Genomic DNA, 18,339 nt, shown 5'->3' with positions numbered 1-18,339 from the left:
TTTGAATTACTACAATATTATCAATTGTAATGCGAATAAAAGCTATCGTCTATGATGAAAATTCTAATAATTTAACTTTGAGAATAATAAAATTAATTTTGTTCTGTAATGTCGTTATTTATTTAATTTTTTTTTTTGTTTTGTTTTTTTTTTTTGTTTGTATTTATTTAACTTATTGGCATCAAATTGCTTAAATTTCATTATTTTATGAGAATAAGCAAACAAGCAAACAAAAAAAAAAAAATTACAACCTTGAGCAAGTCAAGTAAGTGCCAATTTTATAATTTGAATAGAAAATTACATTATACGTATAAGTTTTACTCAGTCTGAGGGTCTAAAATTGAAACGACCTTCAAGAATTTGCCTGAGAAAAAAACAGTATTATAGCCGGTTGACTAAAAATTTCTTATTTATATAAAAATACAAATTCTATAAGAAAATCGTCGTCTGACAATAAAAGCCCTTTAAACTATCGTTCTAAATCCATATGACTTTAGCCTTCAGGGTTATCTAAAGTTTAAATAACACACGATCGTTTGTTTAAGTTTAAATTTAAATTACAATAGCCATTATTTATATTCTAAGATTGAAAGTTTGAAGTCCTTAAATTTCTTAATCATATCATCGCAAAGATGTAAAATCTATTATTATTAAAATGAAAAACTACTTTTTCCTTTTTATTTTGTTTCTTTGCGTTATAACAATAATTGTTATAGCCGTATATTTTTATATAAATAGCGCGAATGTAAACGATGTCTTTCTTAAATAAACAAGCCCAATTTTATAGGAGCTAGTTTATTTCATCATAAATTATCGTTGTAGTCTTTTTTAGAAAAATACACTTCATACTTCATATTATAATCTCATATAAATAATATAAATCACAGTTTTAATGAATTAATTATCTTAAATAGTTAAATATACTCAAATGTTTTAAGCGACTATTAATGTCGCTGATAAATTGTAACTTTTATTAGAAATTGGATTATATTTCTCATTGAAAAACGTAGGAGTAGGTCGAGTCAGTGTTTAGATTACATTTAAAAGTGCCGTAAGTGTTTGGGATCGAATTACCTCATTGATTACTGCTAATTATTCTTTGATTATACGAAATGCCTATTTCATTACAGTACAGAATCGTTATTCGTAAATATCGTCATTCAACAGATTATTATAAATTGATTTTATTGGCTCTTCAAAGTTGTCTCTTAGCGGTCTTATCGCATACGGAATCTTCTACATCGTATAATCGGGTTTCGTGACGACTTGACAAGTGCCGGCTCATCTAGTCTCCATGCCATTTGTTAAGTATTAAACGATTGTAATTCAAGTTGTCCTTTTTAAGACTTCCGTAAGCAAGCCACTTCATTGATAATCTAAAGTATCAATATAATTAATTAATTCACCCGATAATCTACATTAATTTTATTCGTTTAGGTCTGCTCTTCGCCTTTTAATCTTAAATCAATTTGTATATCAGTGTCAAAAGGATTTTTAAGATGCTTAATGATCGATCGAGTATACAATTATAGAGAATATTACTTATGTGAAATATATTTTATATTCAATATGCACTTGATATCGCTATCATTTTTGCTATTATAGTATTGCCATTATTTATTTTTTTTTTTTTTTTTTTTTTTTTTTTTTTTTATTGACAATAAAAATATTATTATACGATTATTGTAATTGTTGGAAATAGAAAGAATAATGTCAATTTCTTTATAAAACTTGTATGGACAGTGTCATTTAAAGTGTCATTGAATTAATATAAATTCTTTATAATATAAATTATACTCGATGTATGCTGAAAAAAAAACATTACTTTCAATAAATTCGTTGTTCTTATTGTGATTGAAGTCATACTTTGAAATGAGTAATGTAAAACAATATATGACGTAATGTTTTCTTAATAATTCAATTACATTTCGTAAACTTTTTTTTTTTTTTTTTTTTTTTTCAATTTTATATATTTTAAATTTTTTTTTTTTTTTTTTTTTTTTTAAATTAATAGTATATTATTATATTTTAGAAAAAATGACACTTATCATTGGTGCATAATCTCTAAGCCCCAAGCTTTTTTAAATAGAATAAAAGTAATTTGAAGAATAAAATATGCCAGCCTTTTTATTTAACAAATTGTAACCTTTGCAAGGTTAGTTACACGTATTACTTTATAGATTTACAAAGTATAAGACATTATTACTTAAAATACTTCCTTTCTTGATCATAATGATAATGTTTTTAATGGATATATAATATGCGATTGAAAATTAGCGCTAATCATTGTTTATAAAAACACAAGTTTTCATTAATAATGTATATTTGTATTGATGAATTTATTATGAAATTTCTATTTTATCTTTAAATGAACTTCATCTTTATTTGGTATTTGCCTTTCTTAGTGGATAATTATTAAAATTTTTTGCATAAATATAATAAATATCTAAAACCATGCTTTTTTTAAAAGAAAATGAAATTTATAATAATGATTAGTTATAATGATTTTACGATTTTCTATTACAATTTCTTTAATTATTTGCTTATATTGTTATGGTTGCGATTGAAGAATTAATCGAGCTTTATGACATCTTATTATGGATCAATATAAGCGACGAAATCTGTAAAAATCTATAATATAAATATAAACGATATTCAAAAAAGTTTTGTAATTATTTAAAAAAACATCAAAAAAACATAATTCTTATAAATTTATGATTAATATAAAATTTTATAGTCTAATAAGCTACTTGCTTTTCTACAACGTAATTTTATTTTTTATTGCCAACATCATTGCCAATTATTTAAATTTAAATATTTATTTCTCGTAAAAATCATTTTATTATAAATTCATTTATAATAATGAAATACGTATACGTATATATATATACTACTGTTTAATAATATAAATGTAAATATTATATTTATTTTTTACAATATTCATTACTATTATCATATGAAATTATTCATTTGTCAATCGATCCTCTACAGCCTTATCGACTAAATTTATTCTACTTTCTTCCAGAATTTATATAAATAAATGAATTATTATGTTTACAGTAGTCTTATCAAAACTAAATTCATTGTTGTTATAGATATTATTATTATGCGACGATTATGCTGTGATCTTTTGTTACGTTAACTAAATAACCTTGAATAAATAATTTTAATTAATATATTAATTAATATAATTAAAGCATATTAATAAATAAAAAATTATGTATCAACAATACATATATGTTTAATATATATATGTTTTTATTTATTATTAAAAGAATTAATTGTTTGTAAGAAATACCATATTGTTCAAATGTGGTTATTGGTCTTTTTCAATTTCCAAAAATTGTAACGAACTGTATGCCTATAAGTGAACAACCATTGATTTTATCACATCATTTGTATTTTCTTCAACAAGTCCGTGACGAATTTCAGAAAATGTGTATTCGCAAAATTTGCATGTAAATCAATCAACAGCTTGAGAAATCAATTGATAATTGAGAATTATTTCTAGCAAGGAATGCATTATTTTCGTCTCTCTCCTATGACCCGATTAATATTTTATATTAAGTTAATTTTCTATTACTAATTGAATCACGTGAAAAAAAAACTATTATTTACAATCAAGTTGTAATTAAAAGAAAAGAAAAAAAAACATTTATTCACTATCGTGCACAACGACCTTGAAAGAAACAAGTTTTAGAACAAACATCTTCGGTATTTTAATACTAAATCAAAATATCGTATTGTTCATTGAAAATGAAAATCATTGCAAATATAATAATATTATCTCGATTATAATTGACTATTCGATTGTCAAAGAGAAATGGAACTGCACAGCTAAGGCTCGCGTTTACTTATTTTTAATCACTGGCCTTTATTAGTTGTGACCACTAGGTTTTGGCATTAAGCGATAACATGGCGAGTGCGCGGGTCGAATAAGGACGGAAAAAAGGTCAGTTTGCGTTCGATTTTTTCGGCATTCAGTTTTTTTTCTCGGACATTAGATGATTCGCGAGTGAACCTCGATTGATAAGAACTTTGCTTAGGATCTTGCAGGCGCGACAAAGATTATCGACAATTTAGAAGTGCCAATGGTGAATAACAAATAATAAGTGAATTACGTATTATTTCGTCATTGGCAGGGATAACGCGGTCAAGCATAATTTCCTTTCGAATGTGAATTATCGGTTTAAGGAGATAATGAGCGCCCGTAGCGAGATCCACGAAACACCGCGAATCCTGAACCCCAAAAGCTTTCAATGATTTTCAATTATAAAATTGCTTTTCCCTCTTGATTTTCAACGATACGTAGTTCGATGAGTTTAAAGTTATTTATCAAGAGAGTTAATTAAATATTTCTTCAATATAAATTGGGGATTATAGTGAGACGAAGATGAAATGAATTTTATAATTTCAAACATTCTTTGTCCCTGTAGTGTTATTATGAAATTTACTCGCTATTAAATTATCAAAAATTATTAGTATTATTATCTTAATGTTCGTTGATATATGCGCAAACGCTTAAGATTATCAATAAAGTAGATTTGCTATGTGTTTATAATTTATAGCGTAAAGTTAACGATTTTTTTTTTCTTAACACGAAGTTGGAGTTTATAGTTACGACTTACAATTGTTAAATAACTGCAACGAAGATGATCAAAGTTCAAGATGACTACGCTACTTCGCCATTTTTTCTAAAAAAAAAAAAAAAAAAAGAAAAAAAGAAAAACTATTTTCTTTCTATTTCTTAAAACAAGATGAATAATATGGTGGCGTAGAAGCAAACAATAAAGAATAACCTAAATAAGATATTGTAAATAAAATTTCTTACCTAATGAAACGTCTCGTAGAGAGCATTGGACGACATTTAACCAACTAATGTCTTTTTTTTATTTTCTCCAATGAAATTGAAGATGAAATTAGAGAAAGAAGTTTGAAAGGACGCTAAATTATAAGAATTGCCTAACATGTCAAGTTAAATTTTTTGTGAATATACACGAGCCAATATATATATATATATATATATATATATATATATATATATATATATATATGTATACGCATATGCATACATATATCCAACACCCGTACAATCTAAATGTTTGTCAATATACTAAAGATATAAAGTTCCATTTGAAAATTGCAAAAAATTGGTTAATCTTAATTAATCACAAGAATACATTTATTTTTCAATATACGATGGACAAATTACATCTGCAGATAAGTGCATATAATATGTTATTAAAATCTTTGACAATGGTATTAAAGTAATTGGATTTAGTGTATTAATGTACGATATCATAGCGCCAATATAATGTAAAAAGACCGGAAAGTAAAAGCAACGCTAATAAATCCAAATGTCTTTTATTTTAGATTCGAGATGTGTGTAAGGATTTGATCCTTACGGACGAGCAGCTCCAGCTCGTCATGGATAGATTTATTTGTGAAGTCAACAGAGGTTTATCACGAGAGACTCATAATGAGGCAATCGTCAAGTGCTATACAACGTACGTTCAGGATCTTCCTATGGGCACAGGTGAGTGTTAATCTCGCATTTAAGAGGTAAGCGATCCTTACACGATCCTTATCGTCATGACTCGCGTAAAAGTCGATACTTGTTGCGCTGTAACATTGTATACATTAGACTCACTACCTTACACGCAAATATGAATCTGGAAATATTAATCGCTATAATTATCTGTCATTAAAACTACTGCTCAACTAAAGCTTTCGGATCAAGATGAATCCTCGTTTTAGAATGAAAAGAAAAAGAAAAAGAAAAAAGAAAAAAGAAAATGAAAATAACAGTCATTGATAGATATTCGAGCCATTAGCTTTTCATCGTACATTAGCGTCGCTCAAAATGTCAAAATTCGAACGTTTTAAGCGATGAAGCCCGTTCGAAGATACTTCGAAGAGAAAGATAATAATGTTTATTGAATAATGTGTATACGTGAATTGCTGCAGAGAAGGGAAACTTTTTGGCGCTCGACTTGGGCGGCACCAACTTCCGCGTCCTACTGATAACCTTGAACGGCCAGAATTTCGACATGAAGAGCAAAATATACGCGATACCACAAAGTCTGATGCTGGGTACGGGGAAGCAGCTGTTCGACCACATCGCCCAGTGTCTCGCTCTCTTCGTCAAGGACCTCAAGCTCGAGAAGGAGGTCCTACCGCTGGGCTTTACATTCAGCTTTCCTCTCACGCAGCAGGGCTTGACCAAGGGTCTGCTCGCCAGGTGGACCAAGGGCTTCAATTGCAGCGGTGTCGTGAACGAGGACGTTGTCAGTCTGCTCGAGGAGGCAATAGCAAGGAGAAACGTGAGCGAGCTTTCCTTGTTTTTCCATAATAAAGCCTTTGTGTTGCTTTGGGAAAGCTTTGGGACCGAATAGTTTATGGCGAACGCGTGTATCGCCTGTATCGTTTACTTTCTCTTCATCGTGCGACTTGAAATGTTTTTCGATCGTCGTGCAACCAAGTAGATGCGAATTTTCTCTAAACTATTTATTTTGCCTGTTACCTGTAAATGATCTGTGAACAAAGAGAGATGCCGACAATTATTTACTTGTTTCGTGTTCGTCGAAACGAAATATCTTTATATCTTTATTTATTATTTTTATTTATTTGTTTTGTTAAACAAAATTTTTCTGTAAAATTAAACTATAGATTATGCATTTGTGGTTTTATGAATATAATGTTAAATTCTATTAATGAACGAACGTTCGTTTTATACAAATCTAAATGTTTCGTAAAATCAATTTCGACTAATGTTGATTGTTTCTATTCTTGTGCAATTAATACGATAAAAATTCACGTCGACCAACAATTAAAATATCTCTATAATTAACAAACATTAGAACTCTAATGCTTTTATAAGTGTTAACCGATGCTATTAACGAATGCCATTCTTATTTTCCCTCATTCATACATTATTAATATATATTACAAATTTACAAAATTGCGATATTTCAAAGTATCTCACTACTGAGTACTCACTACCGTGTCATTATGATGAAAAAAAAATCCTGGTAAAATTTGTAATTATTTAATATCTTTTGTCCCTCCTATTAAATTCTATAATGCACGCACATTGAACAATAAAAGAAACTTAACACCAATATTTTTTAGTCACTCTCGTTATACATACATGTGCCTCTAATTATAAAAGAAGGCTAAAAAGTTATTGTCATAAGCTTTTCAATATTATCAGTATCAACGAATATGTGTACGCGCGTATATCAAATTATTCACATATTTAGATTCATTGGTCAAAACGTCATTGAACGACTTTCTTACGTTCAAGGTTATATTATAATCTATACTTCTCAACACATCGATCGATAGCTTTAAAAGAATCATTATTTTCCATTATTTATAGTCAATTAAATATTTCAAACAAATTAAAAATTATTGATTATTGATTATTATTATTATCATTATTATTATTATTAAATCAAAGCAATGTCACATAGTACAGTGAACACTCCGAGTGTGCAAGTTGATAAAATTAATTTTATATGTCATGTTACTTAATGCGATTCGATTTAATTATAAATGAAAGTAATTTGCCACTACCTTATGGCTATACTAGTTCAATATTAAAATATAACAACAAAGTAGTTTAGCATGGTAAAAAGATTTAAGAAATCGATATCTCAATTTTATGTAAATTTTCGCTAAAGGTGTTAGAGAATATTTTCTTGCCTCAACACGCGGGATATGGAAAAATTTAATCTGTATGTTTTAATTCATAGGACGTTAAGATCGACGTGTGCGCCATCTTAAACGACACTACTGGAACACTTATGTCCTGTGCTTGGAAAAACAAGAACTGTCGCATTGGCCTCATTGTCGGTAAGTTTATAATCAATATTATGGGCGTATATAATGGATACTCTCATGTATAATAATACCTTACTTGTAGCATTACAGTACGTTGCTAAATTAAATTTCTCACACTCTCTCTCTCTCTCTCTCTCTCTCTCTCTCTCTCTCTCTCTCTCTCTCTATGCAACGCTTACCTACCTACCTACCTACCCACCTACCCACCTACCCACCTACATACCTACCTACTTATTTACCGGCCTATTTATATCAATTATTTCTTCAATTATCCATCTCTATCTTTATACGTTATCTTAAATTGATGAAAATTTTTTTTTTTTTGTTAATAATATTTTTAATTCTGCATATTTGCGAGTACGCCGATGTATTATTGCTACACTTTGTCAAGACATTTGCCTTCGAAATCCCTATGAATACATTACAAGTAAAAGCAAAAGAGATGAAAGATTTTTTTTTTGTTTTTGTTTTTTTTTTTTGTTTTTGTTTTTGTTCATATTCAGCAATCTTGAAGCGCAGATGATCCGACATATAGTCACTCGATAAAATTGAATAATACGAGTTGCGGGACAGAGTGAGACGTGGAGAAAATATTAAACAACGTTTAATTACGAGTTGCCTGATTGTGCCAGTTAAGTAAATAAAAATGCTCGATAAAAAGAAAACAAATAATTGGCCCCCTAGGGAAAACTGGCGTATATTTCCCTCTCTACCGGTAGTCTATCCATAACGATCTTTCGGCGAACTTTGAGCTGCCTCGGAGTCGAGTCAGACGTGTCCTCGGGGCGACGGTGAGAAAGTATCGAATTAATAATGCTCCCCATTACCAGGAACTGGCAGCAACGCCTGCTACGTGGAAAAAACGGAGAACGTCGACTGCGCGATACCGGGCCGCTACGACCCGGAGAAGACGCACATGCTGATAAACACCGAGTGGGGCGCGTTCGGCGAGTACGGCACCCTCGACTTCATCATCACGGAGTTCGATCGGGACATCGACGAGAACTCGATAAACCCGAAGAAGCAGATATTCGAGAAGATGATTTCAGGCATGTACATGGGGGAGCTCGCCAGGCTGGTACTGGAGAAGCTCGCTAACAACGGTCTCCTCTTCAACGGCAAGTGCTCTTGCGAACTGCGAAAGCGGAGCAAATTCTTCACAAAATACGTCTCCGAAATCGAGTCGTAAGTTGATTGGGAGACCCACGGTGGTCGAGACTTTCTTTCTCCCCGACCCTCTCCCTCGTCCCCTTCATCGTCAATCGCTCGCTGAATTATCGATGCTCGATCGGTAAATAAGGTTCAATCGTCTATTTAATCAATTAGCACTCTCCACGCGAGCTTTCTTACGTCGGACTTTCTTCCCCCTTCTTCTTCTTAGTTGATTGGGAGACCCACGGTGGTCGAGACTTTCTTTCTCCCCGACCCTCTCCCTCGTCCCCTTCATCGTCAATCGCTCGCTGAATTATCGATGCTCGATCGGTAAATAAGGTTCAATCGTCTATTTAATCAATTAGCACTCTCCACGCGAGCTTTCTTACGTCGGACTTTCTTCCCCTTCTTCTTCTTCTTCTTCTTCCCCCTTCTTCTTCTTCTTCTTCCCCCTTCTTCTTATTCTTCTTCATTAATGTTCGAGCAAATAATTCTTCGCCATCTCTGTACTTATAAAAGACTTTTCATACTTTTAATTAATTATCATTTTTATCTATATATCTCAACCATTACCGACGATTATTAACTTTCATCATTCTTTTCGTCACTCTCGTACGTTCATTATATCCGTTAAAATACGTTTAATTCTTCGCATCGTTAAAAAACATAAGAAATAAGTATTGGCAAAATGATAATTAATTGCTAATTATATACACGTTATTCTTTTAAAACAATTCCTCTTAAAAGAGCATCGAAAAATTCAATTTCATCTGGCAAGCACACTGCCGGTACTCTTAGAAAAATCCCTTTAATCATCATCGTGATCAATGACCACCTATTATTCGTTCGAGTGAACGGATTAGTAATGAGAGAGTAATGAGGTGACACGTTGTGAGGGAGGATGACGACGATAATGGTGGGATGAGGGTGGGAGGGAGGGCATCGAGTGAAATTAGTGACACCATGATCGACCGATTGTTTCATCATAGCGAACCGAAAGGAAAGTACGCGAATTGTCGGGAGATCCTTGCGGAGTTGGGGATTAGGAACGCAACGGACCAGGACTGTGAGAATGTGCGGTTCGTGTGCTCGGTGGTATCGAGGCGGGCAGCTCACTTGGTTTCGGCTGGCCTTGCCGCGCTCCTCATAAAGATGGGCGAGAACAACGTGACTGTTGGCGTCGACGGTTCCGTCTACAGATTCCATCCTCACTTTCACGATCTCATGGTCGAGAAGATAAGTATGCTGCAGCAGTACAAGGTGAGCGACTCGTATTTACTTTGATTCTCCGCTCGTTAATTAATTATACTTGTAATGAAATAGTCGCTGGAGATTATAACGCGGCAGATAAATAAAAAAAAAAAAAATAAAAATAATAATAATAAAACACTCGCAAAAATGTCATTAGATTATCGTGTCGGCGTCCTGTCGGTAAAGTAGCTTCTTTACGAAGCACGTAACTATCAATGGCACAAGCACCGTTCTATTATCTCATACTGTTCTATCTTTTTCTTTTTGCAGTTCGATCTCATGCTCTCCGAGGATGGTAGCGGTCGTGGTGCGGCGTTAGTCGCCGCTGTAGCCTCACAAAACAAGTGAAGATGGGCGGCAGGGCCGCTTAAGGCTTACTTAAAAACACGATTTTTAAAATAAAATTCGTTAAGTTTATGTGGATGTTTGTTAATTTTAAACTACGCCTTTTGTGCCTATATACATAAGTGTATCGGTTCGCCAGATTTTTCTTTGTTTGTTTTGTTTTGTTTTGTTTTATTGAAACTCCGTTATGTAAAGCATATATATATATATATATATATATATATATATACACTACACACACTACACACTACACACTACACACCACACACGCACACACGCACACACACACATACGTGTACATATATACATACTTATATATATATATATATATATATATATGCTTTACATAACGGAGTTTCAATAAAACAAAACAAAACAAAACAAACAAAGAAAAATCTGGCGAACCGATACACTTATGTATATAGGCACAAAAGGCGTAGTTTAAAATTAACAAACATCCACATAAACTTAACGATTAAGTCGCAATGTCGATGAGTTAACAGGCATTTTGGATTGTTTGCGGGATATTGTGGAACTTGGGAGCGGATAATTATTAAATAGAAGATAAATATATTACACGAACTATCGATCAATTCGCGATAAATTCGCGACTGTTAAATATACGATTGCTTTAAAGAGTTTTACGAGCGATGATTCGCTCAATGGGACGAATTTCGTCACCAAAACGCAACCGTCGAGCCAGGAATCAATGATTAACAATCGTATCGCAGTCGTAAGATTTTTCGTTCTAAATGCACAACTGTGGTCTATAATCAAGAGATTATAGATCGACTCGATCTATATCGACTTAATATCAACGCGAACGATATCGATCGAGCCTATTTACGCGAAGATTGTACGATCCAGGATGTCGTAAATGGACTCGACGGCGATGATGGTCGAGCAGCCGATTGCCGACGACTAAGTCGATCCTTACGTCGCGAGAGTCTCATTTATTGAACTTGGTTGCCCTCTTGTCAAATTCGCGAAATAGTTTGTTGGATGGATGCGACCGATGGTTCGAGCGAGTACGATTATGCGATGCATCATCATTTGACGTTTTCAATTAAATGATATTGGATCGCGGATGTATATGCGATCTGACAAAGCAGTTAAAGACTCAGTGGCCACCCGTATCACGTAATTTAAATTTTCAAATCAGTCGGGATAACGCGTCCTTGACCTCAATGAGTAAGCGAAAGATTAAAAAAAAATTTCCCGACTCATAGAGAGATAGAGAGAGAAAGAGAGAGAAAGAAAATGCGCGACGATGAGAAAGTGACGATTGTTTCGTGCTCGGGAAGGTTGAGAAGACGCTAAGCGATTGCTTTTCAGATCGCTTCGCTGGTCTAGCGATTATTAGACAAAAGTATCTCTTTCGCGTTATAACCGCGATCTTCATGTCTCACATGGTTATATATAATATCTCATATTTGGTAAATCTTTGGTATTCCAGATCAAGCTTTTCCCTCAATCTAGGAAATCACGTGCCACGGTAATTTTCATAATAAAATATCTCGATAATACTAAAAGCAACGTATATTGGTGAATCTTTTCAATACAGAGACATTCATTTTAAACACTTTTACCGTTTTGTCTCTCTTTTCTCGTTTTTCTCATTGTCTACGTAATCGTCTGGGCATCCGCCTATCTATCTATCTATCTATCTATCTATCTATCTAGCTCTCACTCGTATGTTGCATAAATCCAAATAAAACATTACCATAGAGTGGATTTTTTGTTTGAGAGATATAGCAACATCATCTTTTCCTGGCATTGGCCATGTCATGTTCCTTGCTTTGACAATATTGGATTTGGCGATACTTTTAGAGGCTGGATGATGTTGTTCAGTTTGTCGATTCTACGAGGAGGGGTGGGGGGTGGGGGTGGGTGGGCGGAACCACACCATTGTTATTATTAGTAAATCTAAAATCGTATTATTGTCAATCATCCCTTCGGTCGACTATTTTCTCGAATCAAATCTCTTCGAATAAACTTTACACCCCCGTCTAATTTTTATAATTCGTATCCCACACCCCTTTTCTCTCTCTCTCTCTCTCTCTGCCTCTCTCTCTGCCTCTCTCTCTCTGCCTCTCCTTTTACGCACATACACACGGATACATATTTTTAATGTCTCTTCAATTGGTTCTTCGATAGATAGTGGCGTTTGTTGTAAAAAAAAAAAAAAAAAAAAAAAAAAAAAAAAAAAAAAAAAAAAGAAATGAAAAACCAAGATCACAAAAATTATACAAAGCTGCGCTATATATTTTGATACCTAAAGAGCCTCGCATCGTTATCGTATTTTTAATATATAAACGAGCAAATTAAAAAAAATATATATAAATAAAGATTTTTCGCTTTTTAATGAAAATCAATTTTCTTTTAATATTCATTATTATTATTATTATTATTATTATTATTATTATTATTATTATTATTATTACAATTACTATTATTAATATTATTAATATTATTACTATTATATATTGATTTTATGGACGTTACTTATCGAATTCGTTTTAAGAATTTGGCCCCGTCGGCAGCCGAAGCACGCATACATAATAAATAAATGCCTTAGTTGCCGATCGTTATTTTACGAGAGAAATATTTATCTGTAAATTCATTGTAATTAATTATATTCTTATTGATTATTAAGGCTATTAAATTTTACCGTGCAGTGCTAAAAGAAAGCTGCAAATGCATCTTAATGAAATGAAAAGTGGAGATAGCGTTGCATCAACAAGAGCAAAAAAAATTTTTCATCGAATGCGAATTCGACGTACGATTTTTAAATTTCAACCATGGACTGACGGATTAAAGGTCATATTACTTTGAGAACGATAATGTCATATTGCGATAGCTATGCGCTAATTTCGTTAGCCACTGTAACAAGAATTTATCTGTAAAGACACGTTGCGTAATAAGAATATATTGTTTCTTCAGCTACAGCTGAGTAATAAAATATTGTCGAATGCAAGAATTCACGACACGTAATATAAACTTAACGTGCCCAAGTAGGGATGAAGAATTTCATTTTCTTATGCTCTTTAATTTTTACGTAAATGACAGTCGTATTACAGATGATAAATATAAGTCGATAAAGGAATGATTGATACAATATATTTTTAAATACAAACTCAAGAGAATAAGATTGATTTTTCAAGCGAATCTCGCTCAATCGGCAATGAAAGGATATAAATGATAAATGCAACATTAATGAACCTCGAAAGCATGTGTCTAGCGAGATAAAGTGTCAGCATGAGATTTGCACTGCGATAATGAATTTATGCGATGGCATAAATGATGTTGCCTGTGGTATCATATCGATGAATGTTACGAATACTTTTTACACTTTTCACGAGCACTAAGTTTATCATCCGCTCAATGCGAAATATATACAACGAAAAATTAAAAAAAAAAAAATTAAAAAAAAAAAATTAAAAACAAAAGAAAAACAAAAACAAAAACAAAACACAACAAAACAAAACGTAACAAAAAACAAAAAAGCAAAAAAAAAAAACAAAAAGAAAAAAGCAAGAACTATCATGTCGTTTTGGCTATATTCTTCAATTTATTATGTATATGTATTTTTGTGTACGTACATTCATTATAATGGCGAGCGTACAAGGTGATTGAGATTTATAAGCATCAGAAAAATATAACGAGAGCGATAAAAATAAAATGAAGAGGTAGGGGTAACGATAAGTAAAAACAATTTGCAAAAAGCAGTCTGCCTGGCGATTAATAGAATCATTTTCATTGCTATGTGACTCATTACAGAGGTTAATCAACGCAATATCAATGCAAGATTTCCCTCTCACAGATGCTAATTAATGTTGGTGATGATGATGATCATGGTCTAATGTAATATAAGTACGAGTGCAAGATCGTTATCTTTCCTCCAACGTTAAGTAATGTGAAGCGTTTGAACGAGCACACACAGATTAGCTGCATAGAATTTAATCATAATTTCTTGTTTCTGTTTTTTTTTTTTGTTTTTTTTTGTTTTTTTTTTGTTTTTTTTTTTTTGTTTTTTGGTGCCATTTGTTTTCGCCGTTCGTAATTATGTAAAATGTTTTATATGCGCAAACAAATAAGTCAGTAGGTAAATTGTCGGACTTGTCCTCGCTTATGAATTCAATTGAAAATTATTTTAGAGCATACTATTTTGTACTATTATCAAGCAAATTAAAATCAAACGAGCGAAAAAAACAAGAAAGAATTTATGTACATTAAATATATTATGCGAGGTTGCACGTTTTAAAATTTTTTATCCAAGATAGATTTAAATTACAATGGCGTTGTTGAATGTGAAAATTGATTAGTAATAGATAATGCAATAATTATTCGATCTTTTCTTCTTTATTTGCTTTTCCTCATCTTCGTTAAATGCTTTCCTTTACGACTGTTCGTTACACATTTTCCAATTTAAATTTCGAAATTCGAAATTCGGATTCTCATTTTACAACTAGATGATGTACTTTAAAGTGTCATAAAATTTGTTAATATTAAAAGTTATAAAAAATATACGAGTCAATCAATGTAATGAAATATAATAAACATAGTACATTCATATTACTGTGTTTATATTATATAATATATTCATGTAGATACATACATATATATTTATAAACATTAATTTTTTTATTTATATATAAACAATAAAAGTTTTAGAGTTAAGAGTAGCGGATATAAATGAAATAATTAATTTTTAATGTTTTCAATTGAATTTTTGAGCGATAAGTAATTGAAGTTTCATGTTATATTTTAAAACCGCAGTTATTTTTAAGGGGGAAACGAGACAAATTTATTTTTTTTTTTTAAAACCGAATATTCTTTAATTGCCATGGCTAAAGTGTCGAGGAATTGTTGTCACCTGCACGTTAACATAAATTTATTATAAGAATTTTGTTACTTTTAAATTGATTTATTCGAATTACTTTTTATAAAAGGCTGTAAAGTGCGTATATTTATTTGAATGTTATTATTATTATTATCATTATTATTATTATTATTATTATTATTATTATTATTATTATTATTTTATTTTAATTTTATATATAAAATAATACAAAGCGCATTGAGTTGAAAAATACACTAAGTGTGTGCAGGTGCTACAATGTAATGAAGCGTTATATATATATAAAAAACAAAAATAATAAATAAATAAATAAATAAAAAAAAAAAACAATTTTTCAGAGGATCGCTATTTTTCAAAATTTTTTAAACAAAAAAAAAATTTATTCCAACGCAGGCATTAAATTTCAATCATTCGACCATAATTGTTTTATATCCAAGGATAAATATCATTGAATATGTATACGTTGAAATTGCAAAATAAAAAAAAGAAAATTAAAATTCTATACATAAATTCATTAAAAATATGATTTCGTTTTGTTAAATTTTTTAATAAATATTATATTTATTTGAGATTTGATTAAATTTCATATTATAAATAGAAATTTATTTTATCACAATAGACTGTGTATTATTAGTTTTTCGAATCCTGTTTGAAATATTTATGCGGAGGTTTTAACGATTGCGTTGACATTACAACGATACAACATTCGACAATTTTCAAATATTCTTCTATTATAAGTTTCAATATCTGTAATTCGAGATATTAACAAGATCTTATCTTAAAAAAATCAATATCATTTTACGAAATACCATTATTATACAAAGAAATATATATATATATATATATATATATATATATATATTGGAATTATAAACTCCGAATTAGTTAAGCTAAAACACATAATAACATTTCGTACAGACTAATATATCAATATTGTACGATGATTTGTTAATTAATAAATATTTTTATACTACATTTTACAGATTTTATGTTTTTTTTTGTTTGTTTGTTTATTTGTTTGTTTGTTTGTTTTTTTTTTCATATTGAAAAATATACTTGTACCTTACATAACTTGTCATAAGAAAAATGAAATTTTAAGCAAAATTTAAAAATTAGAAATATTTAACAATAATTTTCTTTGGCGCCAAAGACTTTTTATACGTCTCTTATATATTATAAAACCGATCGACATAATTATAATACATCGACCAAAATTTATCATAAATCAAAAAGCAAATTATAGTACAAACAGCGTATTAGAGTAATTAAAATGAAAATTAGTTCACCTACGTAGTCATTTATTTGAAAAAATATAAATAATTTTTTCTACATATACGTATAAACACACTCACGTTTAATGACAATAGTAATATTCATTTTATATTTTCAATATTACGGTAATGCTCGGAATGTTTAATGGATTCATAATTAATGTTGCTAATGGCAGTTATTTAAAGATACTTCAAAAATATGTAAATTGACAAATTTTCAATGTACTATAATTGGATATTCGAAAGAATTCTCTTAATACTCTGCGCGTAATATCGTTCATTAATTTTCAAAAAAAAAAAAAAAAAATAAAATAAAGAAAAGAAAATCACTTAATATTAATAGTGTTTTGAGCATAAGCATGTTTATTATATTATGTACATGTAAATGTTTTATCGAAAATCATTAAAGCAAACAAATGTTTATTGGGAGTATCTCGAATAATGCTCCAGTCAAGTCAATTATTATTATTTCCTTATGCGACTAACGCGCGATTAACAAAGCTTCAATTAGTGCAAATATCATTCGCTTATTCGCTTAAATATTACTTTACAACAATATGGATAACATGCATAAAGTGGAAAATATTCATTAAGTATAGTATGGCAGTCGATATTCAATTAAAGTTTGTAAAATAATAATTCGTAATAATTTTCAGCAAAGATATATGTCTCAAATTTAATTTAGAGGTGCTTTTTTTACTACGGAGAAACGATTATTGTTTTATTAGCCAAGCTATTACGTATTAGGTATTGAAAGAGCAAAAAGTCCGTAGGAGATAAACTTTTAATATCAATGATATATTTGCCTCTTGCTAATACGACGTAATTTCCAATGATTAATTGACTACTATTGCCTCGGGAGTTCTATTGATTTTTTTGTTCTTTTTATCGATCATTTGATCGTTTCAGCGCCGCATTTCGCATTTGTTTTCAACTTCTTATTCGAAAAGTAATGGAGCGATGTGCCTACTACCACCCCCTACCACCCCTGACGTTACGTTCTATTCGCATAACAATAATAATAACAATAATATCGCTTAATATCTTTATAATGCACATGGCTCTTCTATGCAAATTACAAAACGGATTTTAATCTCAACGATTGTGCTACTCGACGTTACTCGTATCGGTTTAAAAAAAAAAAAAAAAAAAAAAAAAAAACTCCATTTGTACTTGCAAAATAGGCTTAATTACTTCTTTTGTTTTTGTTTTGCTTTTCACTTAAAAAAAAAAAAAAATCTTACGAAATCGCTTACTCGTTTATCTAAGTCTGTAAATAATTGACCGAGACGTTTCACTCGCTTACTATCTTGTGACCCGAAACGACACATTCACTCAATCATCTATCGCCATATTTAATTTTTAATTTATTTCAAACTCTTATGGGTTAATCAATGCTGTTTATAAGTCGCTCCGGCACGACACGAGAAGTCGTTGTAAGAGGCTTGGAAAAAGATAAGAAAAAAAAAAAAAAATTAAAGATAAAAAATTGAATGACAAAATAGGATTAATTTTGATTTAAGCAAACCCCTTTAGCCATTAGCTTCGCTAATATTTGCGTGAAATTCGAATATATGCGGGAACGTAATCATTATGTGTCGCGCCACCTGGCGT

The 18,339-nt window shown here is 30.7% G+C and overlaps 1 protein-coding gene across 2 annotated transcripts in view; it reads left to right on the top strand.

Moving 5' to 3' along the window:
* Hex-A (Hexokinase A) overlaps window positions 1–10,647 on the top strand; it is a 52,844-nt gene extending 42,197 nt beyond the window's left edge. For both annotated transcript variants that reach the window (XM_011508039.1, XM_011508030.1), the window contains exons 2-7: window positions 5,374–5,536; window positions 5,968–6,323; window positions 7,758–7,857; window positions 8,676–9,030; window positions 9,987–10,257; window positions 10,519–10,647. In XM_011508039.1, the coding sequence (XP_011506341.1) occupies window positions 5,374–5,536; window positions 5,968–6,323; window positions 7,758–7,857; window positions 8,676–9,030; window positions 9,987–10,257; window positions 10,519–10,596 (1,323 nt within the window). In that variant the 3' untranslated portion in view covers window positions 10,597–10,647. The remainder of the gene's footprint in view (window positions 1–5,373; window positions 5,537–5,967; window positions 6,324–7,757; window positions 7,858–8,675; window positions 9,031–9,986; window positions 10,258–10,518) is intronic.
* Window positions 10,648–18,339: the final 7,692 nt, after the last annotated feature.

Source organism: Ceratosolen solmsi, unplaced genomic scaffold, assembly GCF_000503995.2.
Source record: "Ceratosolen solmsi marchali unplaced genomic scaffold, CerSol_1.0 scaffold10, whole genome shotgun sequence".
In the NCBI taxonomy this organism is placed as follows: Eukaryota; Metazoa; Arthropoda; class Insecta; order Hymenoptera; family Agaonidae; genus Ceratosolen; species Ceratosolen solmsi.
This window is presented reverse-complemented; position numbering and strand designations above follow the sequence as displayed.